The sequence below is a fragment of the Takifugu rubripes genome, chromosome 3, assembly GCF_901000725.2.
Source record: "Takifugu rubripes chromosome 3, fTakRub1.2, whole genome shotgun sequence".
NCBI lineage: Eukaryota > Metazoa > Chordata > Actinopteri > Tetraodontiformes > Tetraodontidae > Takifugu > Takifugu rubripes.
Window position 1 is genome coordinate 3472793 of NC_042287.1, and position 20371 is coordinate 3493163.

General features: G+C 48.5%; 1 protein-coding gene across 1 annotated transcript in view; it reads right to left on the minus strand.

The window, feature by feature from the left end:
• The window catches only part of LOC115249227 (adherens junction-associated protein 1-like), a 34203-nt gene extending 15926 nt beyond the window's left edge, over positions 1 to 18277 (minus strand). Inside the window, exons 1-2 of the mRNA XM_029834191.1 lie at positions 17737 to 18277; positions 1803 to 2557 (exon numbers count right to left, since the gene is read on the minus strand). Coding sequence (XP_029690051.1) covers positions 1803 to 2557; positions 17737 to 17765 — 784 coding nt within the window. The 5' untranslated portion in view covers positions 17766 to 18277. The remainder of the gene's footprint in view (positions 1 to 1802; positions 2558 to 17736) is intronic.
• Positions 18278 to 20371: the final 2094 nt, after the last annotated feature.

Sequence of the window (20371 nt, forward strand, 5' to 3'; positions counted from 1 at the left end):
TTGAGTCGGTTGTGCATTTTTCAGTAGAATACATCTCAATTATCATGAATCTGTGTGCATGTGCAACAGACTCATGCTCGCACAAAAAAAAGAGAGCTGTAAACGGGAGCTGACACTGTGTAAAGCTGCTTGAGCGTGGACCAAAAAACTTCCCTCAGTGGTGCACCCACCGCTGACGCCTGCTGACCGAGGCAGCGGCGGCGTCTCATGTGACAGATACGCTGTTGAATTTGGACGACTATGCCGACTCCTTTTCCCTTTTAAAGCCTCCCGATGGTTCATTTGTGCTGAAGCGCTGATGGGATCCATTTCAGGGCGCATGCTAACACCGTATTTCACTTTTATTAAGATAATCAATTAAATGCTTTCCTATTTAATGCCGCATTACCGAAGAGCGAAATATCCAGATCTTCAAAGATGATATAAAAGAGAAACAGCTCAGAGACAAAGCAAGCGTATCTCCTCAGCTAATAGTTTAATTTCATCAGCAACCCAGTGTGGTGCCGTCGCCACACTAATTACACTTTGCCTTGGGGCTAATATGAAGCACACACAGGTTAATGTGTTGTGAAGGCTGAAAGAAAAGTTTTCCACGGCAACTAAACACCTGGGCTTCGCCTTGAAATGTGATTCTATTCATCCTCTCTACCGAGACCCAGCCTGCGTGCTGATACAATGAGAAAGAAAAGAGGAAAAAAAGGCACGGGACACCTTTTGGTTTTTGAAACCACTTTCAGGTGGTCTCACCCAGCCAGGTGGAAGCAAAGCTGACAGCATAATTACGCCCTGTCATTTAATTCCAACCCGTATTACTTCCGACTCCCTTCAGTAACCATAGAGCTGCATATATTTATAGCGAAAACGCTGACTTTATTGCCATCCGAGCTCGAAAAACAACTTTTACTTAACATGATATTAAAAGTAGCGAGAGAGGTAAATGATGCTTTTCCACAAATTTGACAAACTGTTGACATTCTGAACCACCGATTTTGCTAAAACTCGACAAAAGGAAACGGCCGGAGGTTAAAACTGCGCACAGAGCGACCCACCGCATTTAGCTAATTACTGAAACTAAGCTAAATGAATAACGTTTGTTCATTAACAGGGTTTTCTTTGATATCAGCATTCCTTCAACGGACCCTAACTGCCGCTTCCTCGTTGTAATGAAGTGGGAGGTGGCCAAGGACTCTGGAAAACTCTTCCAGCCTAATTTTATGACATTAATATTAATGGACCAAATGGGAAAGCTTCAATTAGCGCAGTGCTTGCTCATAAGCTGTTAAACATGACTTATGTTTTAGCACTACCTGTATGGTCCATTTAAGCCGCTGCGTTCCTCATAGACTTAATGAAATGGTAAATCTTATATGCGTAGCTCCGGGGTTTGCATATCAGCAGCTCGCTGGGACCATCCATTAAAACCCACATAGGCCCGTGTACGATATTTCACACTTAAGTGCCACTGTGCGGTCAAGGTCGTTACACCGGGAAGCAGGTGCAGCACCCCCAGCTGCAATCTCCCATCATTAGCCGGGCTCTTTGGTCACATGATGCTGCTACGTCTGTGCAAACCAGCGGCGAAAACGCACCAGATAAAATGTTCTATTACAGATGGCTTTCGTTATTGTTTTCCTGATTCTTCTCAGCAACACGCCTGAATTTGAAACCAAATTTGGAGTTTTTTTAAGCGTCCGATGTGCCTCCACACTGAATATTATTCTAGTGAGCATGACTTAAATGAGTGTGTTTGTTAGTCTATCATAAAAGAGACGCTATCGTTGATTATCGTCTGGAACTCTCACCTGATGTCTCCACATATGGCTTTGGTGGTTTGACAGTCCCCTCGTTGACAGTGGCCTTGGTGGTGCTGAGCCTTTTGGGCTCCGGTGTGGTCACCACAGTGAACGTCCTTTGGAAGACCCTGGCTGTGGTGCTCGTGGTTGTGGCCACAGTGGTGGTCGGGACTCTGGTGGACAGCGTCATGTTGAGCTCCGGTTTGCTATCGTCGTCTATACTGTCTGTCCCTGTCGGGCCCCAGTCGATAAATCCGGCCACCGTGGTAGTCCGGTCCCCCTGAGGCTTGTCGTAGCTGTCCCACTTCAGCTGCCTCCTGGTTCTACGTAACAACCGGACACTTCCTCCACGTCTTCCGCGAGACGAAGCCGCTGGAGCTTCAGATATTACCGCCTGTGGGTCTTCTGTCTCCATTTCGGAGTGTTTCAACCGGCAGTCTTTACATGCTGCTTGGTCAATACGCATTAGCTTTAAACGCTTTAGGCCTTTAACTTTAGGCCCGATCCCGGCCCTACTGTCTTGGACCGCAGGGTTAAAGAGACGGCGGACCAAAGGGCTCATTGTTCTCCAGTGAAGCTTGTTGGTAGTGTCCCAAAGGGGCTGCCAGCTAGGACGTGAGTGAGGCACTGACTTAGTTGTGAGCCTAATCCCCATACTCTGGCTGAGGGGGCTGCACGCAGAGAAGTCCAGGGTGAGGTGGGTCATGGCCAGTAGGATCCACACCCGATGGCCCATACAGCTGCCTGGACTCAACGCAGACGGACTGTGGAGAAAGGAGGATATAAAAGATTAAGACGGGGTTCATCGCCAAACAAATCACGCCCACATCCTCGCCACCAATCGAGATTTACATCCGCACTCGCCCTCCGCAGCACGCCTGACAAACCGCTTCTTAGCTAAGCTGCGGCGATAATCAGCTCGACAAAGAGCCCGCTGACAAAGGTCACACACAATGTAAATGGTGTCGAACGCCAATGATTTGGGATTCGGGAGCAGCGGGGACTCATCCTTGATGTTTCAGATTTCTATCAATCCGGGGATGATTGCAGTGCCGCACAAGGTCGGACCTTGCTCCGCTGATCACCATATTCTGCATTAGCTCCCCCAGACGCAAAGTCATCCGAATCCCAAAGGGCAATTTGAGTCTGCCGGGCAATAATCGGATGAAACAAAGCCGCGTTAGCTTACCCAGAACCAAAGAAACGCAGATTTTGCATCGGTTTATTGAACATCCCAGCGTCTCAAAAAGGTGATTTATTTCTGCGTACACGTGTCAGCATGATTGCAAGGTGAAACGCAGGCCGAGACCCTGCAGTGGAGTGATTTTTACAGGCAAACTTTACTGCCCCCGGGGACAAAGCTTCGCATTGATTCCTCGGGGAAAAGCATCATTACGGGCTATCTTTCATCTCGGCTGTCCTTGGCCAATTTAAGCCCACACAGAGGACTCTTTCTGGAAGCATCACAGAGACGATGATGGATGGAAAAGCATGAATGGTTCATTGACTATCAGAGCCGACGCAAAAATGTCGGTCAAACCCGTAATTACGTTTCTCTTAGCGTCTGAGGCGGAAACATTCGCCGCAGCAAAGTTTGGGCTCGTTAACCAGACTTCAGGGCTGTGTTTATCAATCAGCCCACTGATTTATGCAAATTCAAACTATCCCTGTAAACAACGTCACTTCTTTTACAGAGGCGGGGCGGACACGACCCGTGTGGCACCAATGGAAGTTCTTTAACTGTGGCTGTGTCCCAAAGACACCTGGACGGTGTTCAATGTTTAAATATGCTGTAAATCCAGGCGCCGTTGGCCACAAAGCTGTGAGATCCCACAGGATCGAACGTACCTACGGAATTATGCGTTAAAGCTGGATAGAATTCCGTCTTTGTGAATTCCCAGCGCCGTGAATTGCTGTTGCATTACGTCATTTATTTTCCTCAGAAAAGTCTTATCTTTGATTTTTAACCTCACATTTATGAACTGCGGGAATAATATCCGGGGCTTTATTTTTTTTTCTCTCTTTCTCCGCCACCGTTTATGAGCTCGGCGGGGCTGAAATCTCGGATGTCATTTTAATTGAGTCATAAACGGTGACTGATACGGGCCTGAAAGTCCGGTGACAAGGTCAGTGCGTTGCTGGCAGTTTAAAATTATGGATAATAATTTCCCCTGTTAGCGGTTTGGCCCTGAACTGGCTGCGGCCCTCAAAACCCCGAGGCCAAACAAATTCTCTCCACCCAGGCCAAATGAAATTAATACCTGATAAAGAACCCACACGCTCCTCAACAATGGTCAAAGGTGTGTTGGCTGTCCACTCTGAGGAGGTGGAAGCAGGACTAGAGGTGCTCGTCCAGCTGAGCAAGGACCACACTGGCAGGGAGACCACAGGGCCCCTGTTCCCACTCTGCAGAAGCAAACTGAGCTGAACATCGGGACATTTCGCTTTCCATTGAGGACAGATCAACAAGAAGTGGGGGGCAACACATTTATTTAGCAGTGCACACAAAATGCTGTGTTAAAGTGTCCACTGGGGATGTGATCTGACCCAGGTAGGGGTTAGAGAAGGTGCATGACACATGCTGCTGGACCCCAGCCAAGGTGAGATATGAAAAAAGATAATATATGATGTTTCAGCCAGGACCAATAACACTAAAGAACCACTAACACAGTCATTGGCACTGCTAGTTCACAGCACTAGAGTTGATGGATACGACCGTTATGAGGCAAACGCGATGACATTATTTTCTTATTAAGTTATTTGTTCAGTAGAAATAAAGGTTCCGGCTCCTCCGTGCCGTGTTAAAAACCCATCCTGAATTCAAACTGATGTGAAAAAGGATTTAAAAATAACAAACCAAAACATTCTATCCTTCCAGTTAATAAAATTGCATTAAAATGTGTTGCAGAGACGTTAAAAAGGGCAGTACTCACAGCATCCGTGCACCAGATGCTTCCGTTGTCCTATTTTCTAAAGCGGCGTTGCTAACGACTTAAACCTTGAACAATATGGCTGGAAATCCCTTAGTGGATGATGTGGCCTCCCTGATATTAGATGATCATTAATAAACTGCCTTTTGATGGAGATGCTGTTGCCAGGTGGGATGGAATCAGATTTAGAGAGGGGAGGAGCCCCTTCTGGTGTTTTTAGTGGACCGAGGGAGGTCATTCCGCATCATCCGGGCATTTTTCCACAGCCTCCGTCTCAGTATTCCATGTCCATTCTCTAGCCGGACACATAAGGAATAAAACGCTGCGATGGAGTTGAGGATTAGGCCATTAATTAGTGCGCTGGCTGGCCTGTTTGAAGGTCATGATAATTCCAACCAGGATCTGACAGCAAACACAAGCGTGCAGCCTGGGATTCTGCACACACGTGCGACTTTAAAAGAAAAGCAACAAGGCTACATGATACGTGCAGACAGAGGCACGAGTGATGTAACGCTGGAAGATGCGATATTTCACAGCAATATATTTGGATTAGAGCTCCCAGGCTGAAGCCGCAGGGGAAAAAAAGCCAGTGGAGAAGCGTTTAGCGAGCTTGACTTGACTCTATCCTCGCTCACACTTTAAGCTGTACTATATTCAGTAAATCTACTCCCAACTTATTCTGCAGCATTCCTCAAATGCCACTGTCAGGCAGGGGGGGTTATGGGATTAAACTTTGACGGGCAGTCCAAATTAAACACATGGTATTCGCACTTATGCAGCGCAGCAGGCAGATAATAAAGGGTTCCCCATTTAAATATCACTGATTGAGGACGCAACCTCGGACTTTTACTGATAAATTGGGATGTATTATGAGTCATGGACGAGACTCTCCTGCTCTGTGTTTGTGGCGTGACCAGAAAGCATATTCACAAAAACCCAAAAAGTCCAAATAGCGGTTTTTCAAAGCAGGTCTGAGGAGTTTGCCAGCACATTTACATCACACTGTCTGTTAAAACTGAAGCCAACGCGGACATTTTTATGAGTTTCTGTCAGGTTCCTCTCCAAACCCCCCAGTCTGCAGTGCTGAGCAAACCGAGGGGGATGGGGGGGAGCTTTGCTTGAGTTATCCATCACACACACTGTATAATACTGTTTACCTGTCCTTGAAACTGAAAACCTCACATAACTAATGAAATGCCAACAATGGAGTGAAATAAACTGCTGGTTAAGCCCATGTCATGGACTCTCAACAGGATCTTGAATGAAAATCTCCAACGGAGGGCCAGAAAGGTTAATAAGACAGGCAGTTCTATCATTATCACTTAACAGAGGGGAAGAGTAAAGGTTAAAAACCTGAAATAACATAGAGGGAAGATAGATTTGTGTGGTAGGTGTAGAGAACGGAAAATGCGTAGTTGAGTATTTTAGCTAGCATTAGCTTTTTTTGAGTTGTGAGGCCTTGGCGTACAGCTGAAAAAGCTATTTTGTCAATAAGATTCACATAAAAATCAATTAAAATCCAGGTTTTACTTCTAAAGCAGCCAGCGACGGACCGCACCGGTAGTCTTGGATGTTGCTCAAATGTAACCAAGATGCTTGAAATTACCAGCTGCAAGGAAAAGGTGCATCGAGTTTTAGTTTTAGAGGAGACGATTCTTAAAGAGGCTGCCTTAAACAGATACATAACATTCGTGGACAAAGAGGACATCAAGAGGACGATGTCAAACCAAAACCATGACGACTCCTTCTGGGGGAACAAACCAAGTCGGGGCCTGGCGTCGTACGTGTGTATGTGTCACGTAACAAACTGATGATTTGGATGAGCAACACTGCCTTAGTGCAGCAGTGCCGCCACTTGAGATGAAGAAATTAATTACTCTTTCTCCATCGGCTGCGTGGGTATTGTGGTTTGAGATTTGGACCACTCTGTTCCTTTTGTGCAGATGATTTGTTAGCATGTCTTGATAATGAACTCAGGCTGGGACGAGACTCGTGGCACATTAGCGCTGATAAGCCCATGTTGCCATCAGCCCTGTTTATGGAGGTTATTGTCTGTAGTCAATCGGGCCTCCCGTGACTCCACTGCAATGATTCACATCATGTATGGAGACAAAGCTCGTGTGAGTCACACATGTAAACTAATTGATTTGAATTATGGAGACCAGAATAGCTGCACGTGATTATTCAGTGACATGGAAGAGGCGTCTGTCATCAGAGGGATGTTGAAATCATTTAAATGATCTGATTCTTAAAATAAAAACTAGACAGGAAATCAATTGGTAAAGAACTGCATGAGCTCTCTGTGGAACAGATCCCCTTCTGGTTCTGAGAAGGCAGGAGGGGGTTGTGGAAATGAGAGGGAAAAGAGATGGTTGGGGGTGTATACACAGCAAGTGGATCAGATCTGATTGATCTGAGGTCTTGCTCCTCAACTTCATCTCATTAGCATCAATACAGTTCAGGGATTTGAGTTGCATTCGCAATGTGGGGAGGGAAAAAATAGCAGCATTAGCTTAATCAAGAGCTGCCAGACCTCTGGTATGAGAGGGTGCAGCTCATCGATACCTTTAACGATAAAGAGGAAGGTGTGTGTTTTAAAGGCCTGACGGAGCCTGGACTTCTTCTTCTTAACGTAATCTGAGGAAATGACCGAACCGAGAGCGAGAGAGCACAAGCTGAAGACTTTAGCTAATCTGACCAGTTACTGACCAGCTGTTTATCTCCTGGAGGAAATTCATCAAACACAAGAGGCTTGAGACATGTCAAGGATTTGAGGGCTGGAAAAAGCAGGCGTTAGCTCACGCCTGACGAATCTGCTCTTCTCTTGGCAAAGATCAAAAGGGTCGAGTGCTTTGTGGGCCCTGACGCGGAGCAATTGTGCCTAGCGTGTGCTAGCGTGGCAAAGATAAGACAGGAAACAAAGGGCAGGATGTAGCCCGTGTGAACGAGGCCACGTTTAAAGGTTCTACAGATGCTTCTTTAAAGCGCTGCAGAGGGTTGTTGTTCCAATGATAACGTAGTGATGGGAATAATGCTAACAATGCATCAAAGTAAGCGTCTAGGCATAGGATCGGTTCAGATGTCTTTTTCATGGTGTATATGAGTCGTTGTGAAAGTACAGGGAGCAAATGGAGGATTATCTGACTCATCCGTCAGACCTAGTAAAAAAAAAACTATTATCTCTGCAGCGGATCGCAGGTTGCGACTAATTATTTTCTCCTGGAACAAGTCTCTGGCCCACTTCTCCTGTCATCTTTGCAGTGTGATCACTTGTGCCAAGTAGGTCTTAATTAGGACTTCTTGGTGGTTTGTGGAATTTGGGCCTCAGCAGCGATGTGTTGCACCTGTGGGAGGTGAAAAAGTCACGGCTGCCTCCGTCACTTTGCCCTGCAACAGCACCGGGAGCCCTGCCAGAGAGAACAATACCTCGGCTCAACTGAAAGGAGCCTCGTCGGAGGCGCGCTCTGACGAAAAATGATGAAAAATAGCCGGACCCGTCCGCCACCGCTGACGTTATTCAGGCACTAACAACGCCAAGGCACAAAATAGTGACCGCTGCTTCTGTTGCGGCCCGGCAGGTGAAAGAGCCTCCACACCGCGAACCGCGGTATCCGTTTTCTCTCCCACGCGCTTCCAAAAATGGCACTGGGAAAAATAACGCCAGTGGAGAGCAGGTCGAAAAGCCACGGCTGCTAAAGTTTGCAGCTACAGTGGGTGGTTTTCTCCGGTGGGCCCAAACAGACACGGCGAGAGGTTGAGAGGAGACGGTGTGAGCGCAGGCAGCACCGACAGATAAACCCCTTTTGCCAGAATCGATAAATTTGAAGTCGAATTTCCAAACACAATTCATTTATATTGAGTTGAATTCTGAGATTTCCACCTCGGCACAGCATCCAATTAATGACAGCGATAGTCAGTTTGATAGATCATCTGAAACAGCAAAGTGGGCCTTGTGTAACTGTTGCCAAGTTACTGCTCCAATGTCATAATTGAAGCTCAGAGGCAGCCTACAGGTCAGTTTGATGAGTGATCCCAGCACCAGGTTCAGGCTCAAACCAACAGATCTCCAAGGAATGACTGACAGCGTCAATCTAGGATATGTCAGCCGGAGGCTTGCGTTAACCATGACATCGTGGGTACGGCTCGATGTTGAAAGAAATAGTCGAGTCGTGAATAGAAAAGTGTTCTGATTAGCGCCAATCCTGAAAAATGCTTCACTTCCTTTTTCACACAGACCGATGCAGATGAGTCAAAATGTTAAATATCAGCGGCAGAGTCAGTTCAACAAACTGCTGGATGCGTTATTTTAATGGAAAATAAGACAGCAGCATGACTTAATTCCAAAGGCATCGTTAACAGTGGCTCGGTCGAGATTTCTCTTTGCGTGCTAACTGTAGCCGCGCTAACGAGTACTAGCCAGTGGTCTCACTGAGGTTTTGAGAGAATGGGAGGTTTTCTCGATATTTTTAGAGCCTCAAGGGCAAACTGTAAAAGAATTCCTCCATTTGAGATTCACTGCTTTTGTGTTGGTGAAGCCTTCAGGCTTAACCAAACACTTGAACTGAGCCCAACATGTTCTGCTGCCGGCCTCAGCACAATAAGGATTAAACGCTCGGCGGCCAAACACACAGGCTGTAAGGACAGTGGTGCTTAGCCGCCTGAGATGGACTCCTCTAAGGTTCTTGAAGGTCTGTAAGGGAATAAAATTGAACCACTTGGTTTTTGCTTCTGTTTTGAATGGAAACGCAGGCTGCGCCATGAAGGGTCCACGAGACTTTTTGATACGAACGTGTCTACGCAATCGCAAGTGATTCAAGTTGGAAAAAGATTCATTGTGGCGTAGGACGCCAGTGTAGATCATTGCTTTAGAAGTTATTTATAGCCTAAAACTCACTGACACTGGCCTGACTTTTCTTTAAAAGCCTCTGGGGATGGAGGGTTTGTTCACGTCTTCTTTTTAAATAAAGCTTACAGCAGCCATGCTAGCGGATTGAGCAACTTTAAAAGAGCACGGATTAAGAACGCGCTGAAGACAACGCCGTGCCGGTCCGGCGCTCACAGAAATGCATTTCCATTCACCCAGCCTTCCCTGATTCAACCCCCCCCCAAGCACAGCCCATTCACACTGGGGAGAAAACTCTTAAAATAGAGACGGGGGGATATGGAGAGTGTATCTGCATTGCCCTGAAAGAGTGACAGAGACAGAGAAAGAAAAAGAACAGCAAAGGAGCCGCGGTGGCAGCCTTGGTCCTCTGGGGGAGGGGGGGGGGGGACTGATAACATCCAGGCCGTAGAACAAGGACACTTCTCCTTTCAGACGAGTCAGAGCGAGGCAACACAGATTGGACCCCACCGGCAAAGCGAGCTGCCGCTGACTGCTTTATCAAATTCCAGCGATTGGGTGTGAGAGGCAGCGGGAGCGTTCTCCTGCCCAGAGCTGCCGGACTGACGCGCATCGTTTTAAACCACTTATGAATATGGATCACTGGAGGTCCGCAGGGACACCGGCAGTAAACACGCATCGAAATCCGAACTGTCGAGAAGACGCTGCTGCTCGGTTATTCCCGTCTCTCAGGCCGCATCCCGGATGAGGTCATCGGAAACAGGTGGCGTCGGCGTCGGCGTCAGCGGCGAGCCCGACACCATGATGCTGCTGAGGCAAGGAAAATTAACCGCCAAATGTCTACGGTTAGCAGCACCATCCGGGAGAGCCGGGAGAGCCCCCTCCCCCTTCCGCTGCTGCCGCCGCCGGACCAAGATGGATGAAAGCGCGGCGCACAAATGTCATCGTGCGCTGTGGCAGCTGACCTGAGCTTTCAACAACAGGGCAGGGTTCAAGCAGCGCCAGCGTCGCAGCAAAATGGCTGCGGAGCGAATCCCTCAAAACACGACTGAAACCCCAAAGACCCCAAAGAAGCAGCAGCCAGTGAAGTGGGGCCCGACAAAGAGGAGCATCGCTCTCACTGCTGGTAATTGCTATGATTTCTCCAGGCAAACATGGATTCAGATCTTATGGTAATGACTCTGACCCCCCGGGGAAAAGGCCTTTTTCCTTTTCTTCTTCCTGTCCTGCAGCATATTAAGAAAACGAGGACATGCTAACAGTCCTTCTCTGTCCTTCACAAGCTCTTTAGCTCAGGATAAACAGCAGCTAACGGTCTCTTCATTACAACCAAGCATCGTCGTCCTTATGGTCTAAGATGGGCGGAAAGCTAATGATGCTTTTATACGGATGATCAACTCATCAAGATGACTTTTAGGTATCTTTCTAATCGTCTGGTCCTTCTGGAATCGTCTGGAACAGCTTGAGCCAGTGTTTGCATTCAGTGGTTCTATCAGATGATCCCACCAGCAGCGTCACAGCGAGCGTTGGCTGCAGAGCTGCCTGCACAGGACACACACACGCGGCTCGTGTGTGTTTGCTGGGAGCCATTATGTAAGCACAACAGTCAGGTCAAAATAAAGGGAAAGGCTCCAAATTATCGCATAAAGGCTTTGCTCCTCGGAGGCTTCGGAGGCAACACAATGAGCCGCCACATATAAATCATTCTGACTCGAACACTGTTGATTCCCCTCCCCAGCTGGGATTCATTCAAGGCCGGCCTCGCCTTTCTGAGGCTGCCGCTGGAAGAAACAACAGATCCACCGGCAGGAATTTGATCATTACTGTCAGGATACGTGTGAGACGAAACACAACGCCCCTCGTTCGCCGGGTGCCGTCAGCTCAGAACTTCAGCCGTTAACCACGTTTGTAGAGAATAAAGAAGCCGGTGGACCGAAACAAGATAAGGTCAACTGGCGGAGAGCAGCACGGGCTGCGGTTTCAAACCCACGGCCGCAGTGTTTTCTCTCAGATGTGAGGAACATCAAGAGGAGAGCGGACATCTGAGGAGGGTGAGAAGAGTGAAGGTCGGCCAGCAACAGGTTGGTAATGGAAGATAAACACCTGGCACACAGGGAACCAGCATCGGGTGAAGGGGGACAAGATCCTCTCATCTGAATCTGTGCGACGTCTCTCTCCGACGGAACCCCAGAGTGACTCTAGTCTCTCACCTTTGACCTGGAGCTTCCTCTCCTAATGTTATACACCCAGACTTCCTATTTCCCGAATCCTTTTTTCTGGAATGTGAATAATTGTTCGACGAGATCGGGGCGAAAATAACCATTTGAAACAGACAAATTTACAGGATCTTTCAGTCAACTGTATCTCGGGAACATTAGAACCTGTATCCTGATGTCAACTTAAAGCCATGTGTTATCCCAAATGTTCACTGGACAGATCAGAGGACACACAAAGGGTGTCCTTCCAATGGACCTGATGGTTTTAGACTGTGGGAGAAAACCCACACATGAATCATGGCAACTCCAGCGGGAATCGAACCCAGAACCTTTTTTGCCTTGAGGAGAAATCCACTGTATTAAAGTTCTCTGGTGGGAAAAAAAAGGCTACTAGAAAGGTTAAAGGAACTCCTTAGAAACACGCTGGTGTTTAGAACACAGCGTGAATCACCGTGGGTATTTACTGATGCTACGCTAGCGCGAGTCATCGGGGGTCTCACCTCATTACCCTTCCGCTCTCTCAGGCATCGATCCCTGATACCTTACAGAGAGATCAGAGTGGGTGTAATCCAAGTGTCTCCCAGGAGGTGACGCCCAAATTGAGTGAAATCATCTCCTCTCTGCGGGCAGGAGAGCGCAGTCGTGTATGCAGGTCTGGAGGAAGCACAGCAGTGTCTTCTGGGAAACGACGCACTTGGCCCGCGCTCCGATCTCCTCGCAGAAGTGCGTTGTTCGTATGTAAAGCATGGCGCCGCTGCCTTTCCAGTCCAACACACTCAATAAACTCTTAATGATAAAGCAAATTGAAACTGCCAGAAATAATTCTCTGCCTTCTTGATGAATGGCGCCTCACATCAGAAATTCATGAGTTATGAGGCGACGAGGCTCGTTCCATTATTGCATTTAAAACTCATTTTATGTCCCACAGTTTGGGAAAACAACAGCCTGTGATGCAGCGATGGAAAACTTCAGCGCGCGGTTAAAACTGCCTCTTCTGGTGGAAGGCAAAAATCACCCTTGACGCAGCCTAATTGATTAAAAGTGTCTGCGTTCTCCACCCAGGGAAGGGAAAAAGAATGATGGTCAGCGTCCTGACGCTTTCAGTGGCACCGTTCCGACAGCACGAGGGGGCTTATGGCTCCTCCGGGGAGATCAGCACGTTTCTTATCCACCGTAATTCTCACACAGACGGAATCGCATTGTGACAGCAGCTCAAACCGAACCATTAGCAAAACGGCCTATTGTTATTTTAATCCGCATCTGCACAGTTTTTTTTCCCCTTTGCTTGGCACTTTTTCCCCTACTCCCCCTCACTGTGCAGAGGGATGAAGGCTGCGGGTTTGCCATGTTTTTTGGGAAAGAAATAGTGATCATCCTCAACCATCTTGATTTATATTCAACTCAATGGTGGTGCAGCGGTGGGGACTGTTGTATTCTGTGTGGGTAATCCAGCTATGATGCGTTTGGGGGCGCGGTGAATTGGTCACTCTAAACTGACCTTAGGTGTGGATCTGAGTGTGAATGGTTGTCTGTTTCTGTCCGTCAGACCTTAGATGAGCTGAGGACTCATCCAGGGAGTACCCAGCCTCCCGCCTATACTGGGATGGCCTTAAGGGAAAAGTGGTAGGTTGGTGGATTGATGGATGGATAAATGTCGTAATGATATGGGAGCTCCCCACCCTTCCATCTACCCACATGCAAGTCTCCAAGGCAGGAAGTGAACCTGCAAACAACATTCCCGGCGGACCATAATGGGATTAGATAATCGTAATAGGGAGGAGCTGAGGTGGATGGTGAGGCAGCAGCACATGAAGCAAGAAGAGCTGGAAAAGAGGCCTCATTGGATGCTGACAGATCCGCTGATTTAGCTTTGATTCAGTGACTCTTCAGAAGTCCCACAATTCTCAAAAAGGTGAGCCTTAGTAGTCAAGAGACCCTAGATTCTCATCAAATATAATAAAGTGGCTGCGCGCTGTTTGGATTTCTCCTCCGAGCACAAAAAGAAGGGTTGTGCCACTTTATTAGCAACACGATGAACATTTTAGCATGCATTTGCTCAAGCTCCGAGACTAATTGCCAGGACAACGTGAATACACACACATACGTGATCGCATGCATTAATCAGCGATGGTGAGCTAAAGCACACAGGAAACTCACCCCGCTAAGTTGTATGCCTAATTTGCTAATTAAATCCTCCTTCTAAAAAGCAGCACACTGCTGATACCACAAAGAGTGGGTGTGAGAGTGTAAGAGTGGCCAGGTGTTCACAGTCCCCAGTCAACACCCACCGATCAACAAATAAGCATGAGAAGAAAAAGAAATTCCTTGTTGACAGTATGTGTTCTACATTCACTTCATAAGCACCGAGAGATATCACGAAATGTAGTAGTCGACGCCGATAACAAAAAACACTCTAATTACACGACGTTTGATGCCACATTTCATAATTGTTATAGTACGTTTATTTAAACAATGTTTTGAAATCAATTGCGAAAACACACTTTATGGCAAAAAATAAATTTGTGGCATTATAAAAAGCCTAGCAGCAGCACATGTGCTGCCCCCTAATGGCACAGTAGTCAAACTGCACCTAGAGTGACCATCGGGAAGCATACGCGAACGTATTACCGCAGTTACCCTGTGGAAGGGCAGCAGCGTACCACAAGTTACCTCCAAAGGTGCCGAGTGTTGCTGTAGTCGCTCAGCTGTAACAGCAGAGTTAATGACTGACTTATCACTCGGCCTTTTTACTAAATGAGGAATTAGCTGAACACACGATTGGATTGACCTTTCAGTTTACCAGGAGTTTTACTCGTAGTGTGCTGGGTCTCGCTCCGAGACTTCTGGAAAAGCTACAACATTGGCCGTGAAAGCAAACCCGGGGAACCAAGGAGCATCGCATTTTTAGAATGATGCTTCTGGCGAAGCTGCGATGAGCCATCTACTGATATATGATATTTAGTATAAAGTACGACAGCTGAGGATAAACACAAGGGAAACCTGAAACTGAAAAAGGAAGCAGGTCAAAAACACTTGGGGAAGGGGATCTCGGAGCAAATCAACAAGAAACAAATCCTGTGTTGTGACCTATATCTTTTTTCATTGTTAATTATACGTATATTTAATCAAAAATTGGTCTAATTGTTTGTGACGCAAGAGCTAAACTCAGTAGATGTCCTTTAGCAGAGATAAATACCACAGCTGGCTCTAAGAAGGTGAAGAGATTTATGCATTTTCTCTTTGCACAGGGGAATCGGGTAGCATACATTCTATGATATGCCCTACATGTGAGCGGGGCACGCTCGTGCACGCTCACGCACGCACAGACCCGCACCCAGAGCGCATGTGGCTTTCTCTGCGCCTGTGAGCCGAGACACATCGTTGGGCCCGCAGCATATTTCATTGACAAAAAATGGCTAAATGGTAGCTAAAGGACGACGGCGTGCACGTGTGAGGTCCACGATGCAAGAGTACGGGGCGTTGCATCATCCCATTAATTACTCCCCGAGCACAACACCCTCCACTGCAGTCGACATGATCCACATGCTCGGGAAGATAAGCAGGGCGGCAGAGAGCATGGGAACAGAACAGAGGAGAGGAAAATAACAATCGGACCCTCGCGGTCAGAGTTTCTGTCCAAGCCCCCGTCCACCACGAGGGTATCTGGGAAATTATGGCAGGAGCAGCCTTCATTTAGGAAGATTACAGGGAGTAAGTAGGCATCCGAGAGATGCCCCCCCCCCCCCACCCCCACCCCCTTCCCCCTTGCCTGGAGATAGCCAGTTAGCGGAAAGGGCCATGAAGGATAAATCTGATCCTTTATAGAAGCTGCATTGATCCAGCAAAAGCTCACTACATGAGTCAAGTATGAGCCCCACGCTCCGATACCTCGGTGTGCCTCGGTGCCACGGCAACGCACCCTTTCTCACGTAACCCAGCCCAGACACGCCGGTTGTCAATCGTGCTGAGGGCTGTCACGAGATTCAAATCAAACTGAAGTTACTCAAAAAGGCCAGAAAATGAGCGCCAAAAAAAATGCATCTTGGGTTTTCTCTGGGATGCTCCAAGTGGCCGGATTCCAGATCGGTTTGAACTTTTAGAGGGACAACCTGTCCTGGTCCTTCTGGATGGAACAGACTGCAGAGCACAGGGTGTTTACCAAATGCACCCACACGCTCACACTCGACTCTCCAGAGGAGCGGATCTCGGAGAAGCAACACAGCCTATTTCACTGCAAATTAGGTTAATCACGCTCCAGAGAGGCCCAGTTAATAACCCTCACAGAGGCTGTTAAGATGGCACCTAAATCGCAGGAATATCGGCATATCAGATTGTTCTTCACACGGCAATGTTGCACTTAGCCTTGGAGCTGGTGGTGGAGCTGGAGAAGAGAGGCGGTCTCCTCGTAGGGGACAAATCGAGAGCTTTGCTTCATGAAAACAGCGCTCTTTAATGGGAATGAACCGAACTAGGAACGTCTCATTTATCTGAAGCTCGACAGCTCATGCCACCCACGGGAACCCTCTCTTATGGGTGTCCTGAGTGGGGAACCTGGACCTGTGGGACATCCAAAGAAGGTGGACTCCTGGTGTCCTACCTCAGAGATGCTCTGTCTCCATCATAATACGTAATTATTATGAGAGGAGAACTCTCCCTAGATCTATCATTCTAGATAGATCTCAACAGCTAGATTTGCAACAATTAGCATTCATTAGCAACTTTACTCTAAGGGCTGTTAGCGGTTCATGCAGACGATTCCTTGGCGTTGACACGCCGCCAGCCAACAATCTGAAATTACACCGTACAGCGAAAAGGATGAGCTATTTTAATTATAAGGGGTATTATCCCGCCCCACCGTATCGTTTGGCTTCAGAACTTTACTTGTGCTGTCATTGTAAAAGCCGGCCTCTTGACAGATGCACTTCTAAAGATGCGTTCACCCCATCAACAATCTTTGCTGTTCCGGTAACTCCGAACAGCCGCTGCCGCTCAGCTCTCCGCCAGTTAGTGACAGGGAATCTCCTGAAGACGGGAGCTGTTCCTCTGACGGCTCCATCCTCGCATCTCCTCCCTCTCCTCCGGTACAAGCGCACAAACGGCGGCCGCCCTGCGAGGTCAGGCCCCAGCGATGCGATGTGGGGGCGTTTGTGTGTGCCATGCATAATAAATAAGCCACTCCGAGTGGGGAGGAATTAGAGATACCAGTGCGAATGAGATCCAGCAGGTGGCAAGACAATCGCACCGCTGGCTGGTTCGGTCTCATTTCGCACGGTCGCATCACCTCGAAACCGATTTGAACGGCCAATGAATGAGCTCAGTTTGCGTGCAAACTTAGAAAGTCCAGAAGCTTCTCCGTGCGTTTCTGTCATAAGAAGATTATCTATCAGGCTAGAGGATATTATTTTGGGAATCCTCCAGCCTGTTCACCGTGAGTTTTGCCTGGGCTTTTTAAGAAAACATCACAAACTACAAATCAGCGTAAACCTCAGTGGAATTCATTTCTGCGCTTTCCCTCCCAGCACCACTTCAACAACTGTATCTTTGTGTTGGTTGTCACAGCTGCGTGGGATCCGTCAGACCTAACCTTGAAGTCGTGCGTGCGCGCGTTCGAGGGGACGCGCGTCGCGGAGTGTGTGTGCGCGACGCGCTCTGCGCCGCGCTGTTGGCGACCCCCAGCGTGAAGGATGCGAACGTCCCACCCCATCCTTCATCTGAACATCACCCAACCCCGAAACAAAAACCACCCCAAACCAACCCACGCGGAGCCTCGGTACGTGCGTTTTAAGGACTTGGGTGTCATTCGGGACGTCTGAATGTGTTTTAGTTTCGGACTCTCCGAACTTGCAGCGTCGCACGTTTCCGCAAGCGCAGCCGTAAGATGCGGAATGAAGTCTCACCGTCTCCGTCCTCGCCCGCGTGTGTGCGTTTTAGCGCCACTGGAATGAGTCGCTTACCTGCGCGCAACGCTCCGTTTAATCCACATTGTTCTCGGCGGCCGAATCCGTCTCAGTCCTCCAGGTATCCTGCCATGAGGATGGCTGTCCACCAAAGTCGTCAGGCGGCTGATGAAAACACTCAAGTGACGGACCTTACTCCAGCTGTCAGTAACGCGACCATTCTTTAAGCCATATCCTTCAGCGTTGCGCACATAGAATTCCTCCAGCGGCGGTGCCAAAATCCCAGTAAAAGAAATGCCCACACAGCCGGGGCTCTTTTTCAAACTGCTCGTCAGGGTTTCTTCTGATCTTCTTCGTCGTCAGGTTCAAAAAAAAAAAAAAAAAGAAGAAAAAAGAAAGAAAAAACCCAGTGGGGGGGTGCGCGCGCGCGAGAGAGGACAGGTGAGAGGTGTCCTCAAACTTTGCCTTTACGCAAATCTGTCATTCCGCCCCCGTGAGGGGAAAAAGGGACAAAGATGTGAAGGAGAGCGCACGGAGCTCCGCGTTGCTCGCATCCCCGTCGCTGAAATGACAGCGCACCTTCTCGCACATTGTTGCAAGGCAGATGAACGCCCCCCCCCCCCCCCACCCCCACCCCACCCACCCCCCCAAACACACACCCCAAAAAGAGAAAAGGAAATAATTAAAAATTAAAAGAGAAAAACTGTCGGGTGGGAAATGAGGATGTTCGGTTTTCTGGAGCGCGGAGGAGACGGGTCACAGCTGCCGGGGGGGCGCGCATCACCTATTCACGTTTCTGGAGGCGCCGAGGGCGCGGCGGGGTTAGAGAAAGTGAAAACAAATGCGTCTTAAAAGAAAATAGGTGCAACTGAAAAATAAAGAAGAGGGAGAATGGGGGGAGGCGACGGAGGAGAATCCGGAGAGTTGTTTCAGAGGAGTTGCAGAGAGAGAGAGAGAGAGACGGGATTAGAGCTTGGCATCAGAGAGGAGAGGAGGCTGCTCCGTCTCCTGCTGCTCCTCTTCTCTCACACTGACGGGCGACCTGCCTGCTGAGCCCCCGCGCGGCCGTGACGTCATTTTAAAGCCCAATATGTCATGTGACGGAGCCGGCGCGAGGCAGACTCATCAGTGTCAGAGGGAGAGTGACGGGGTTGTCAGCACCGCTGCCCGGGACAGCAGAGGCCGGGAGCCTGCGCGCTGCGCGCACACGCATCTTATACTGTTGGGGGAATAAGATGGAGAAATCCCGCAGATGGGCAGTGGTTTGATCCGGTGGGGGGAGGCGAAAACCCCATGATGAAAATAGTAATGATCTAATAACTGCTGTATGCAGTTATCTTTATTATCAAAGGTTTCAGGTGAGTAGCTGATGTGTTTCAAACAGCAGCGTTTTGAACCTCTGTGAATACACATTAGTACAGGGCCAGGGGGTTCTTGACCCACGGGTACCTGTGTGTCCATAATGGAAGATAGTACCTTTTTATGTCAGAACTGTGACTGTGAAGGGTGAAAACATATTGGAAAACAAACAGATTGGTTTGTGGAACTACTGTGAATCTCCTGTGAAGCACAGAACTAATGTGTCAGTGTCCAGTAGGTGGCAGTAATGCGGCCGAGTGCTACTTTGTCAACCAAACGAAGGCTGCAGAGGGAACCACGAGAGGGTCAACGACTGCAGCTGACGGTCAAACCTGTGGGGAGGGGTGATTACAATGAATCAAGTGGATTCAGAAACACATTCCAAAACCATTACAACTATGGAGAAGCAGGGTTTCAACCCTTCCCATTATTCTGATGTAAATACGGTTTAAAGAAAAGACCTGAGGTGCTATATAGCCTTCACCCTTCTCCTCCTCCTCCTCCTCTGCCTCCTCTCACTCCTCTCCTCTCCTCTCCTCTCCTCTCCTCCTCCTCTCCTCTCCTCTCCTCTCCTCTCCTCTCCTCTTCTCTCTCCCCTCCTCTCCTCCCCTCTCCTCTCCTCTTCTCCTCTCTCCTCTCCTCTCCTCCTCCTTCCTCTCCTCTACCTCTCCTCTTCCTCTGCCTCTGCCTCTCCTCTACCTCCCTCTCCTCTCTTCCTCTCCTCTCCTCCCCTACCTCTCCTCTCCTCTCCTCCCCTCCTCGCCTCCCTCCTCCTCCTTCCTCCTCTTCTCACCCCTCCTCTCCCTCTCCTCCCCTCTCCTCCTCTCCCTCTCCTCCCTCGTTCCCCTCCCCTCCCCTCTCCCCTCCTCTCCTCCTCCCCTCTCCCCTCCCATACTCTCCTCTGCTCCCTCCTCCTCTGCTTCCTCCCTCTCCTCTCCCCCTTCGCCTCTCCTCCCATGAATTTCAGCTGTGGCACTGACCTCTGACCCCATTGACACTTCAGCTTTATTTCTGCTATCTTCTGAGATCTGATACATCTAAGGGTTTGTCCTGTTCTATTTTTGTATCCCTCCTTGTTATTCACCATCAAGAGCTACTTTTCAGTGGTTGCACACAAACAACTGATGTTAAAATCAGGGATTTAATACCAGTTGAAATTTATTTAATACTGTACTCCATGACTGACACACCTGAATTTGGGAGCATATTGGTGCAACAAGAGGATGGAACTGGAAATCTACAATTAAATTGAAACATGTCTATAAAAAAGAAACAATTGCACATTAGCCTTGGTGGCTCAATAACACTGTTTCATTTAGTGATTTGATGTATT